The sequence below is a fragment of the Terrapene carolina genome, unplaced genomic scaffold (genome assembly GCF_002925995.2).
Source record: "Terrapene carolina triunguis isolate 2854851 unplaced genomic scaffold, T_m_triunguis-2.0 Scaffold195, whole genome shotgun sequence".
In the NCBI taxonomy this organism is placed as follows: Eukaryota; Metazoa; Chordata; order Testudines; family Emydidae; genus Terrapene; species Terrapene triunguis.
The window spans coordinates 238,829-250,897 of record NW_020664546.1 but is presented as its reverse complement, the minus strand read 5'-3'; the positions used below and the strand labels follow the sequence as shown (position 1 = coordinate 250,897).

The 12,069-nt window shown below is 54.8% G+C and overlaps 1 protein-coding gene across 2 annotated transcripts; it reads right to left on the bottom strand.

The window, feature by feature from the left end:
• Positions 1–3,105: 3,105 nt before the first annotated feature.
• Positions 3,106–9,185, bottom strand: LOC112101805 (cytochrome b561 domain-containing protein 1). Of its 2 annotated transcripts, none has more exons than XM_024192679.2 (3): positions 8,985–9,185; positions 7,345–7,382; positions 3,106–5,920 (listed from the first exon to the last, which is right to left on the bottom strand). In XM_024192679.2, exons 1-3 carry the CDS (start codon positions 9,106–9,108, stop codon positions 5,417–5,419), a joined length of 666 nt encoding a protein of 221 aa, XP_024048447.1. In that variant the 5' UTR covers positions 9,109–9,185; the 3' UTR covers positions 3,106–5,416. The 2 variants fall into 2 exon arrangements, with proteins under 2 accessions (XP_024048447.1, XP_024048455.1); XM_024192687.2 differs by having other exon boundaries at positions 3,106–5,845.
• Between the last annotated feature and the right edge of the window lie 2,884 nt (positions 9,186–12,069).

The window sequence follows — 12,069 nt, the reverse complement described above, 5'->3', positions numbered from 1 at the left end:
ATCTTTCCCCCTCTTCACAGGGCAGAAGCTGATTTTCCTTTTCTCCCTGCCATCCTGGTGCCCATCAGAGGGGGCATGGGCAGACGTCTCCACATGGCCATTCTAGATCCTCAGTGCCGCCCGGGCTGGGCCTTCTCTTCCCTTCCATCTCAGGCCCAGCCCAGTCGTTTGAGCAGCAGGATTGAAATCAGGAGATCTGGGTTAGCTGTGGGAGATTGAGCAAGTGTTGTTCCCTTTCTGTATCTCAATTTGCCCTGCTGTAAAATGGCAATAAAAATAACCCGGGGGGTGGGGGGGGGTCATGAGAATTAAGTGATTAGTGGCTGTGACATGCTTGAGAGCCTCTGCTGACAGGTGCCATACAAGGTGCAGTGCTGCTCACTCTTCACTCACACCCACTGGCTCTGCAGCAGCTGCATGGTGCTTGGGCAGTCCTGCCCTGGAGAAATGAATGAAGCCAGACCACTTCCTGCCAACACTCTGCCTGTCTCGAGCCCACCCCCACTGGTGTTCAGATCGCCCAGGGCTTTAGCAGTTCAGTTAGCCCCCACCAGCCTTGCGAGTCAGGGAAGTGTTCCCCACATTTTACAGATGGGAAACTCTGGCACAGAGGGGTGACATGTTTGCCCATGGTCACATGTGTCAACATCAGAATGGGGAAAGGAGCCAGATCTGACTTTTAGGCCTCGGCTTCAGCCACTATCTTGTCTCATCCTACATGTCCCATCCCAGATAACACACACAAATGGCTGAGCTTCAAGCTCACAGTACCACGAGCCCTCAGTGCCTCACAGGCACAGTCATGGCACCCCAGTACCACCCTGCCAGCAATGCCACATGCCATCCGTGTACACCACAAACAGAGCACACATTGGGCATGGTTGGGATTGACTGAGGTTTCATTGTTACACACAAGAATTACATTCCATGACTGGGCCCCAATTACTGCAGGGCTGCATTTTCAACACACAACACAGGCTAAGAGCGCACACAAACGCACCAGCCATATAGATGCCAAACACTTCTTACCCGTTACAATGCTATTTGAAATGCAGAGGACAGACAACGACAGCAATAGAAGGGTGAAGAGCCCTCTGCCACAGCGTGATCTAAAGTAACCTGGAGACTGAGATCATGGAAAATGAACCATTCGTGCCCTAGTTTACCTTGACCCTCTTCTGCTGGAGTTATTGTGTTTCAAACAGAATCCAAATCCTGCTCTGTCTCTCCCTCCCACCCCATGCTGCTGACGAACTTCTCTGTGTGCCTTTTAGACACGTCTAATTAGATGGACTATTTTCTCTTACCCATCCCCAGCGTCACCCCCTCCCCCCGAAGCTGGCAATCACAAGGGCAGAATGCTGGCTTGCTCAGCAAGCTGGAATCAAAGTTTGAACAGCAAAACCCAGCAGGTGTGGGATGTGATCAGAGAGGCCCAGAGAGCCTTTGCTCCATCTGCACCCCTCCCAATCAGTCTGCCCTAGCAACCTTCAGTCCAATGCAGCTGCTCGTCTGTCTGCTCTCCCTCTCCCCCAGGCTACAGTGCTTCTGGTTTATTTCTACTCCTGCTATGATCTATAACAAGATGTGCCATAATGAGGTCTATGGAGTCAGATATTGTGATGCTTGCTGCATGCCATGGTGTGCCAGACAATGGGCTACTGTACAAACCCCAACCATACCTGGCCCATCTCTACGAACAGCAGCTGCTGATGGAAACTGTTTGTCAGAGAACAAGGTCCTGGATTGCAGCTCTCCTAAGAAGTTCTCTCTGAGAAAGCAGCAGCTTTATACAGGTTTCCATCCCAACACAAAGCAGGGACAGTTCGGTATTTGTATAGTGCCCAGAGGCCCTCCCCGAGGTCAGCGCCCCATTGTGCGAAGTGCTACAGACATGTAGGGCACAATCCTGGTGCATGGCTCTGCACTAAGGAAAAGCCCAGTCCAGATTCTGACTGGTTTGGTCGGCAATGCTGCAGGGAGACAGCCGGGTCGGGTTCTCCAGCTCCCATGCGGTGGCAAGTTCCTTCCACTGGCTCTCAGCTGGAGTGCAGCAGTACATACACGGTTCGCGTCCCCAGCACCCAAAGCCTGAGCTCACGGGGTGGGGTGGGCATGGCTGTCCCATGTCACACCGGGAAGTACCCAGCATGTGGAAGGCTCCATATAACCAGAAAGGAATGTAGCTGTCAGCATTCAGGATTGAATCATAGAATATCAGGGTTGGAAGGGACCTCAGGAGGTCATCTAGTCCAACCCTCTGCTCAAAGCAGGACCAACCCCAACTAAATCATCCCAGCCAGGGCTTTGTCAAGCCTGACCTTAAAAACCTCTAAGGAAGGAGATTCCACCACTTCCCTAGGTAACCCATTCCAGTGCTTCACCACCCTCCTAGTGAAAAGTTTTTCCTAATATCCAACCTAAACCTCCCCCACTGCAACTTGAGACCCTTATTCCTTGTTCTGTCATCTGGTACCACTGAGAACAGTCTAGATCCATCCTCTTTGGAACCCCCTTTCAGGTAGTTGAAAGCAGCTATCAAATTCCCCCTCATTCTTCTCTTCTGCAGACTAAATAACCCCAGTTCCCTCAGCCTCTCCTTATAAGTCATGTGTTCCAGCCCCCTAATCATGTTTGTTGCCCTCCGCTGGACTCTTTCCAATTTTTTCACATCCTTCTTGTAGTGTGGGGCCCAAAACTGGACACAGTACTCCAGATGAGGCCTCAATGTTGAATTGCACTTCATTAGTTCCCTGAGATGGAAGGCATTCCCACCGCCAAGCGTCAGGCAAAGCCAATGCCTTTAGCCCACAGGGCAGGGACTTGGCCCGGCTTTTTGGACCCATAACACAACAGAGAGTGGGGATTCAGTTGGGTTAAATGAGCCAGAGCCACTCAGAAAGCAGCTAAAAGGAGGAATGTCCTGAGCTTGGGAAGTGCAAGGATTGCTCCTGCCAGCTTCGCAGGGTTAATCCAGAGTGACACTGCAGGTGGAGTTTCAGAAAGAGGAGTGAGTCCTTGGGGAGGGGAAGGATAGCTGGCAACCAAACCCTGAGTGCACAAAAGAATCTGCACGCTCTTTCATTTTCCAGTCGAGTGGGACTGAGCAGAAGACGGCACAAGGGTTTCAGCAGCATGTTCACAGCAAGAGCCATCAAAGGGTATCACAGCCCTTCCATGGGTCTCCACCCCGCTAGCACATCTGCCTTGCCCCTGCTGCCACCCCCACCCACGCAGTGATAGTCTGCTCACTGCATGTGTCCCCACACTAGCATAGTAGCTGATCCTCAGGAAGGATAGCAGCCTAGCAGAGCTACTCTTTAGCCAGGGCTGCGGTGCTGAGGGTCCCAGGTGAAAACCCCACTGGTGACGCATACGGGGAGGTGTGGGGGGCATGACATTAGACATTCTGTTGGTGCAGTGCCAGCTAGTTAGCACCTCAGGCTCCTGTTCTCTGCTCTGGTCCTTTACCCCCTCCACAACTGCCCCACCCCGACAACTAACCAGGAAAGAAGGGGTTAAATGCATGATTTAACCAAGCACCCCCTCCAAACAGGGGCCTCTCCCCAGAGCTGTGTAGGTTCCTTGGATGCCGGTGAGGCAGCAGCGGAGGAAAAGGAAGAGGGTGAACTGGCAGCACCCCCAAAAGGAAAATGCAATGCAAGCCAGTGGGGCACCTTCCCTGAGATACTGGAGACAGACGCCCGCCGCAAGTCCTGCCATTGAAATGGTTAAACATGGGAACAGTGCGAGTCAATCAGCTCCCACCCCAAACATGGCCCTAGGAGCTTTGCTGCTGACTAAGGCTACGTCTACACTATGGGGACTATAGCAACACAGCTCCGTCACCGCAGCAATGCCAGCACACACCCGCAGTGTCAATGCAGCCTACAGACAGAAGGGGCTTTTCCATTGGCATAGGAACACCACCTACCCGAGTGATGGTAGCTAGCCTGATGAAAAACTGCTTCTGTCACCCCAGCTGTGTCAACACCGGGGGTGCAGTCAGCACAGCCATGGCGCTCGTGAGCTCTGGAGCTATGCTGACCTAAATTTTCAGTGGAGCCCAGGTCCAAAGCCCAAGTCATTGCGAGTTACGAAGCCCCCACAGCTAGTAAACCTACCCCTGGGCTACACCTGCAAAGCCATCCCCAGCCCACGAAAACCCCAGGGACACTGCAAACTTGGTTCTTTCCCATTACAACCCACTGAGCTAGCCCATGGCCTCTGCCCCAAAGCGACACGCAGATACAGACCTGCCACTGCAGCAGAGGACAATCAAGAGCAGAAGTCAAGTGCTGCAACTGGCCTTTGAAACAGCCGCTTCTCTGAGGGGGCTTCACAGGATGTGGAGGGTGCCAAGCAACCACCTCCCCAGGATCCCCCCACCCCATCCTTGGCTAAAGTTAACTCAGTGTTTGTCAAAGGGACCATGCAGAGCCAAGACCTTTGCTTACCCACTGGATGGGTACAGCCTGGGCAGCAATAGTGCAAGTTTCCACACCCAATGCCACCTGTCTATGGCGCTACCCTCACCATAGGATCTAGGTGCTTACCTGCATGCCTCAGGCATAGCTAGACCACCAACTCATTTCACAGGCCCATTTCACACCCCACATAGGCGAGAATCCAGGCAAAAGGCCCCATATCTTTCCAACTGCTCCCTCAGCCTGCTGGGCCCTTGGGGGGGGGCCCAACTACCACAAAATCCAACCCTCCTGCCTAGGAAAAGCCTGGGGCTCTGTGAGGGCCTGCATGGGTCGGGGCTGGGGGGCATCGCAGGGGGAGAGGGCAACGGGAAGCCCAGAGTAACATTAGGAACAATAATTAATCCAGTTTGAAGAGAACCTGGGACCTATTGCACCCAGGCGCTCTTCTGCCCCATTTACAATCCCAGCAGCCCCGGGGGTTGAACAACAAGCAGAGATGGCCAGCGGAGTTCTGCCTGCAAAGATGGGCCGGGGCTTTGCACCCGAAAGCAAAGGAACTCATCCAAGGGCAGGACCAGCTGAGCTGCAGTGCTAAGGGGCAGGGACTCCAGTGTGAGCCAGGAGCTTGAAATCAAGCCCTGGGTCCAAAACCTGAACAAATAGACATTAAGTGTCTATCTTAGCTGTGATCTGCCAGCTCAGGACCTATGCCCACAGGGCAGCTCTGCTAAACACACAAGGGAAAATGCTCATTAATACAGGGAGCGAAGGGACTAGCCACAATGCACCCGTGCACTGTGGAACGAAGGCAGAAGGGCAGGCAGGAGCTCAGACCCGGGGGGGGGGAAGAGGGGGGAGGAAGAGAGGGGGATGGGCAGGCCGGAATTCAGACGGGGGGGGGCTAGGGGGGAGAAGAGAGGGGGATGGGCAGGTGGGAGCTCAGACCTGGGGTGGTAAGAGGCACAAGGAGAAGGGGAGGCCGGAGTTCAGACACACACCCTTTTCTTCGGTAGGTGAACGCCCGTGGTCTGGTTCATGATCACCAGGGCAGGGTAGAAGGGCAGTGCCAGGCAGAAATACCAAGCTACCCCTTTGATCTGTGCCTGGAACCAGTCAGAGCAAATCCCAAGGACTACAGTGAAGGTGGCCAGCAGACACACAACCAGGCCACATGTGACATGGTACAGCCTCAGCCGTGCCACAGAGGAGATCCTCAGCAGCTGGGGGAAGCGCAGGCTAAGCCCGCACAGAGCCTGCCCGCAGGTGGCAGCCAGAGTCAGGATGCCCAGGAGGCTGTGCCAGGAAACCAAGTGCGGGAGCTCGCTCCGATTCTTGCTGGAGATGATGAAGGCCAGGCCCAGCGTGGCAGCCACAACCACTAGCGTCTGCGCGGTCCAGTGCAGCCACACTTTCACCTGGCGGGAGCAAAGGCAGAGCGGCGAGTTCTCGGGCGAGAAGAGCAGGATGGCTTCGGGTAGGCAGAAGCAGAACTGGGGACACAGGAGACCATTAGCAACACGAGGCCCGGCTGCCCCCCACCCTGCCCAGCGGGAACACTGGCCAAGGACCTTGCGTGGGACAGCACATTAGACCAGAGACAGAAGAGCACAAGGGGCCTTTAGGGGTAGAAGGAAAAGTTCACACTTCCAGCCCTGAGCCACTCCGGTGGGTAGAGCCATGAGATCACCACCACCAGTGACAAGAGGGCTCAGCGTACATAAGGGGGGACTGGGAAACTTGGCCTTGTCCCTGTGAGTTAGTTCAATCCTAGCAAATCATGCACACTCCTGCTTCCATCATCAGCGTCAGGGCTTTGCAGGGCAGGTTGATGCTGCCGCAGCGTTAGCATGTCACATGCAGACGCTACACCCACCTCCAACCTCTTTCCAGGGGTTGTTTTGAATCTAAAAAGCCCCCTATTGCATGTTCCTGGGGACTTTCGAGACCTTCCTCCCACTCCAGTGGAGCTCAGGTGGGATACGCTCCTGCAGCCCCCATGTTTCTATTCTGCGGGGTGGGGGGAGATAAAGGTCAGAAGCAGGGCATTCCAGGCTCGAATACGTGTCCCACTTTTTATTATTATTTTTAAACCTTCAGGGCATGTTGCAGGATCCAGCTATTCCCTAAGGCCTGTCATGGGAAGAGGGTTTTCTGGGGGGTTAGAATTTGCCTTTTCATTGTTTTCATTTAGCTATGCTTTTAAACTAGTGTAAATGTGTTTGGAAAATTATAACTGGTGGCCCGTTTATCAATCAAAATAAATAATTCTCATCTATTTCATACATAGTGGAAACCATCTTTAACTCCTGGCAGTGTAAGAGGGTCTTGCCTCCCACTGTACATTCAGAATTCCCAGATACACACACTTCTCTTACTGATGTTCACAAGCTTCCCACTCTGCTCCAGACGAAATCCCTTCACCCCTGAACCCTCGCTCTCAGCCATTGGCACAGCAGCTTTCACTCCAAACTGACACTGAACCACATCTGGAATCAGCCATTTGCTCAGGGCTAAGAACTACTGTTTGGGGGCATCTTGCCAATCAGGAGAGCACCTACTTTAAAGATGTGGGGAATAAATTCATTGTTGACACCAGATCAGATGCTCTAGAGTCTGCGCTTCTCTCCAACCACCACATCCACCGACTGAAACACTGGAAACCAGACCTCGGGAGTGAATGGGAGCCAGCTAGAACACGCAAGTACTCAGGAAGATAGCACTTGCTGCAATGGATCATGGGCTGAATCCGACAAGGACAAATGAGTGCTTGCTGCTAAGGGTGGCTCCATCTGCACGAGTGGGACCCCGGGGGAGGGAAGCCAGAGCTACATGCTAACGTCTCCAAAAGCAAACCAAAGCAGCTATAAACCCGGGGATATTTCTAGTAGATAAACAGAAAAAAAAATAAACTTACCGCTATAGACATGAAGACAGGGTGCCAAGAAAACAGACCTGGGAAGGAAAGAGTCAACACTTCGGGTTGGGGCAACACTTAGCACTAAACAGGAAATGATGCTTCATTCACCCATTCTGTACCGGAGCACTTCTTATCACCATTACATTTCCTCTCCCCTGGCTGTGGAGCCTGATGGGGACAATCAAGCATGGAGGGTGCACTGAACTATCTGGTGCTCTGGTCTGAATCCTGTTTTCCTGATGGATTTGGGAAGGCTTGTGGAATACAGCGTTTCAGTCCCTTTCTTCCCCCCACCCCCGGCAATGTTTATTTCTATCCTTGGAGATAACATCCCTTCTCAGAATTAATCAGTGGTTCTTAAAAACTAATGCGTGTTCAAACTGAGTGGAAGCCAAGATGAGTGCAGCCTTTTAAACAATGTTACATTGACCCGAGTCTTTGCACTGCAGCTTTTCCCAGATGCATCCCATTTCACACTCAACTTCTCCTGCCCTCCCCCACCCCCCACATGGACCTTTTCTAACAGCAGAGAGTTGACCCAAACACAGGGAATGCTGAAACTGACATGCTGGGAAACTTCATAGATGCTGAAAAACTAAGTGGTCCATAATTTCACACTCCCTCCTTCTCCTCCCACTCTCCGCTAGGTCCCTCCACTCTTTAAAAGCCAGCGTCACCCATCTTAGTGAGGAGGAGTAACTGACAACACCCTGGAGAGCAAGGAATAAAACTGCTGGCTCCTGCTCTACAGCCCCTGGCTCCCTCTCCCAGGGGCAAGAGGAGACATGCACATGGGTAACGCTGGGACAGGAAGGGCTCTGGTCAGCCCCAGGAAGGACGACACCCCATTTCAGAGACCCGGGACAGGGAGGATGTTCTCCACAGTGGAAGAGGGGTCCGGAAGGGGGTTGGGAACTGACTCAGTGCAGACCCCAATGCCCCAACGAGGGGGCACTGTACTATAGGGAGCAGGGTGGAGGCTTGGGAAGGGGTGCTCAGTTGCTCTGTAGCCCACTTACCAGTAATTACTAAGAAGGAACCCCTGACTCTGGCCCTGCGTTCCCCGCCCTCAGCCTGCTGCATCCCTAAAGCCCCTTCACTTCCTCTCCCGCCGCACCTCCTCTGGCCCCTGCACCCTCCATCGCCCCCCATCCAGCTTCACCCCAACACTCACCTGGGCCCACCCAGCCTCCTGCCCAGTTCATGCCTCCCCTCCCCTGGCCCCGCACTCCATCCCTGCCCCTCCACAAACCCCCATCAGCCCCCTCCCCACCCCAGCCCCCCACCCCAATCCCTACCCCCCTTAACCCTTTCCCCAGCCAGCCCCTCCACTGACCGCCCCAAGTCCCTGCCCCCCTCAAGCCCCTCCCCAAACTATGCCTCCCCACCCCCCTTAATCCTTTCCCCAGCCAGCCCCTTCACTGACCTCCCCAAGTCCCTGCCCCCCTCAAGCCCCTCCCCAAACCATACCTCCCCTACCCCAGCCCCTGCCCCCCTTAACCCTTTCCCCATTCAGACCCTCCACTGACCTCCCCAGTCCCTGCCCCCTCAAGCCCCTCCCCAAACCATGCCTCCCCTACCCCAGCCCCAGTCCCCGCCCCTTAACTCTTCCCCCCCTCAGCCCCCACCCCACTTACTGGTGCCGGGCCGGGAGAGCAGCAGCAGGAAGAGGGTGAGGCCCAGCGCCACCAGGTGCGCCAGGAGGCCGGTGCCACGCCGCAGCCAGCGGGAGACGCGGGACTCAGGGGGCCCGGCCTGCATGGCGGGACCGGGGGCGGCCCCCGCCCCAACGACACCGGCCTGCGGGGGGGTGGGGAGGGGCCGAGGGCGTGAGACGGGGCCGGAGGGGAGAGGGAGGGGTGGAGCTAGAGGGAGGGGTGGATGGGAGGGGGAGGGGCCAGAGGGGAGAGGGAGGGGTTAAAGGGGCAGGTGGAGGGGTGGAGCTAGAGGGAGGGGCCAGAGGGGCGGAGCTAGAGGGATCCAGGGGGGCTGGAGGGAGGATCTGGAGGACTGAAATCCTACTGGTGGAGCCACTCTACTTTCTCCCAAGAGCCTTGACCCTAGACCACCTCCCTTTGGGTTCATGGGGCGCAGCCCATCTTCTAGGAGGGCAGTCAGCCTGGAGGCCAAAGCCCCATCGCCCCTTTGGGCTGGCATCTCTCTGGGGCCAGTTCCCTGCTGTGCCGGCTGGCAGCCAACATAGGCTGGGACCCCAAAGGGGGCAGCTCCATGGGCATTTGAGACCCACGCCCACACCCCAGCAGCATGAATTCAGCCTTCCCACACAGGGACATCACCCAGGGCTCCTGGGCCTGCCCCGTGTCCTGTGGGCACACTCTGCTGCCCTATGGCTAGCAGAATGAGGCTGGGGAAACTCCACAAAGAGGGATCTGGTCACAGACACTTGGAGGAATGGATGTTGAGGGCTTTTTCTAAACCACTGCCCTGCCTGCCCATTCTTGGGCAAGGATCAGCTGACTGCTTCCTGCAGGCCTGCTCCAGGCAGGCCTTTCCTCACTCCCACAGCAGAAGGGCTGCTGTTCTCATGCGCAGGGCTGGCAGCGCCGCCTACCATTCAGGTTGCTGGACGTTTCCCATTATAAAAGCCTATTTTCAGTTGCTTATAACTTTGCCAAACTTCAACCAATTGGGCTGAAATTTTCCATGCTGGGTGCCTGCTCCAAGCTGATTTTTGTGGGGGATGAGGGAGGATTTCAGCCAAAACAGTTCAGCTGCTTCTGAGATGAAGGCTAGTGAAAAATACCTTGTTTTTCCCACGTTAAAAAATTCTGGTCCTCTTTTTGGAAAGCTCTAGCGCCTCCCTGCTTTGGGACAGGGACTTGAAGTTTGACAGGGTGTTAGAGATGTGCCTTTTGCCATCCCTGGAGAAATCTGCCCATATTTGGCCAAGTTATGAGCATCTGAAAAATTGCGGTTTGCACATGCTCAGCTGAGACTTTGATTTTTGCAGCTCAGTTCTCCAAAGATTCTGGCTGCACTGGGTCCACTCCAGGCTGGGCCTCACAAGCACTTTCCCTGCATGTGCAGTTCTGGGTTGCTGTGGGTCATGCCAAGGCCCAGCCAGGGCGCCCGAACTGAGAGCCAGGAGCCAGTCTCCTGTGCTCTCAGTGACCCCCCTGGCTGGGTCCAGGCAGCTTGGAGGAGGAAGCTGCCTGATATGAACGCAGAGGGAATGAGAGCGAGAACTGTGAGCTGGGGCTGGGGAGAGCAGATTGAGGCTATGTCTACGCTGCACACCAGTGTTGGCAGCGTCTAGGGGACGTGTAGCGACACAATGCAGTGAAAAGCAGGCTGCGTCCACACTGCAGTGTGTAGCTAAACATGTCAGTGAAAGGCTGGCAGGGCAGGCACTGGGGGAAGGCTCCAGTAGCTGGGAGACAGCAGGACCCGACATGGCTAAAAACAGCAGGACAGACTGGGAGGCGCGGCTTGGGCCAAACAGAGACGTGTATTACTGTAGTGCCCAGGAGCCCTAGTTATGGACCATTGTGCTAGGTGCTGTACAAACATTAGCCTGAGGCACCTAAGTCACCACTGCCAGGCACCCAGTCCCAGCCTGTTTAAAGAACAGCTATAAGCTGAAAAGGGTCTCTATCCAAACCGCCTGTCTGGGCTCTCCTTGGAATGCCAGCCCTGCAGCCTTTCCCCAGGATCTCACCATCGAGTTACAGATCCAACACTAACCAGCTTTCTTGGAAGAGGGGAAAAAAAGGCAGCTGGACAAAGGACCTGGACTGGGGGTCAGGAGCCTTGGGCCTATTCCCAGCTTTGCCACTTGGCTGCTGGATGACCTTGGGCAAGTCACTTTTACCCTCTATGTGCCTGTTTTCCTTCCCACCCTTTGTCTAGTTGAGATTGGGGCAGGGACTGTCTCTAACCATGGATTTGTACAATGCCCAGCCCGTCGGGGCCTTGAGCCATTAGCCCAATACAACAAATAATTCATAATAATAGACTTGGGGGGTTGGACCAGCACAGCATTGGCCAAGCAGCAGATATGATTCTCAGCCACACCACGACTGGCTCAAGCCACCCTGGTCCTAAGGACAGTGCAAGGTAGTAATCTTCACAAACAAAGACATGAGCTGGAGGAGAGTTAGACAAGAACATGGGTGCCGGTTCAGGGCTGTCCCATCGGGGTGGGATATTCCTGTCTATCACACAACCACTTCACTGGGTGCCAGTCGCTGACCAGGGTTAGAACAGGAAGGGGGCACTGAGATAGAGATCGGGCCAGGCATAATGAACAGCAGAGGGAATCAGAAAAACAGAGGCCTCATGAAGTAGCCCAAGACTTTGCACTAAAGGACCGGCATGAACACTGCATGATCCTGACATAAGCCCCGTTCCGGAGCAGCGAAAACGCTTGCGTCACCAAGCACAGCTTTAGGAGAAGGGAAGTGCCTACATGTCAGGGCACTGCCAGCAGGGGGAGCCACCCATGCACCAGGCATATGTCAGGGCACTAGCAGCAATGGGCGATGACATGCACACCAGGGCACGGCCTGCAGAGGGATCCACCCCCACATGTAGCTGGCTGGAAAATCCGCTTCCTGGCCCTACCAGGAGGGGGCGCCTGCCCCTCCCCCTCCCCCACCCCCACGCTGAACGCCACAGGCCAAACCATCCTTTCAATACTGATTTTTCTTTTTTTAAAAAAGAAACAAAAACAACAATAATAATTCTTATAAATATCCCAGC

What these genes read in the sequence shown, in the direction of transcription:
- LOC112101805 (XM_024192679.2), bottom strand. Translation starts at nt 9,108, where the DNA reads ATGCAGGCCGGGCCCCCTGAGTCCCGCGTCTCCCGCTGGCTGCGGCGT. An exon ending in GCTCTCCCGGCCCGGCACCA is followed by an intron (nt 7,383 to 8,984) that starts GTAAGTGGGGTG and finishes TTTCCTTCCCAG; the next exon opens with GTCTGTTTTCTTGGCACCCT. An exon ending in CTGTCTTCATGTCTATAGCG is followed by an intron (nt 5,921 to 7,344) that starts GTAAGTTTATTT and finishes CTGTGTCCCCAG; the next exon opens with TTCTGCTTCTGCCTACCCGA.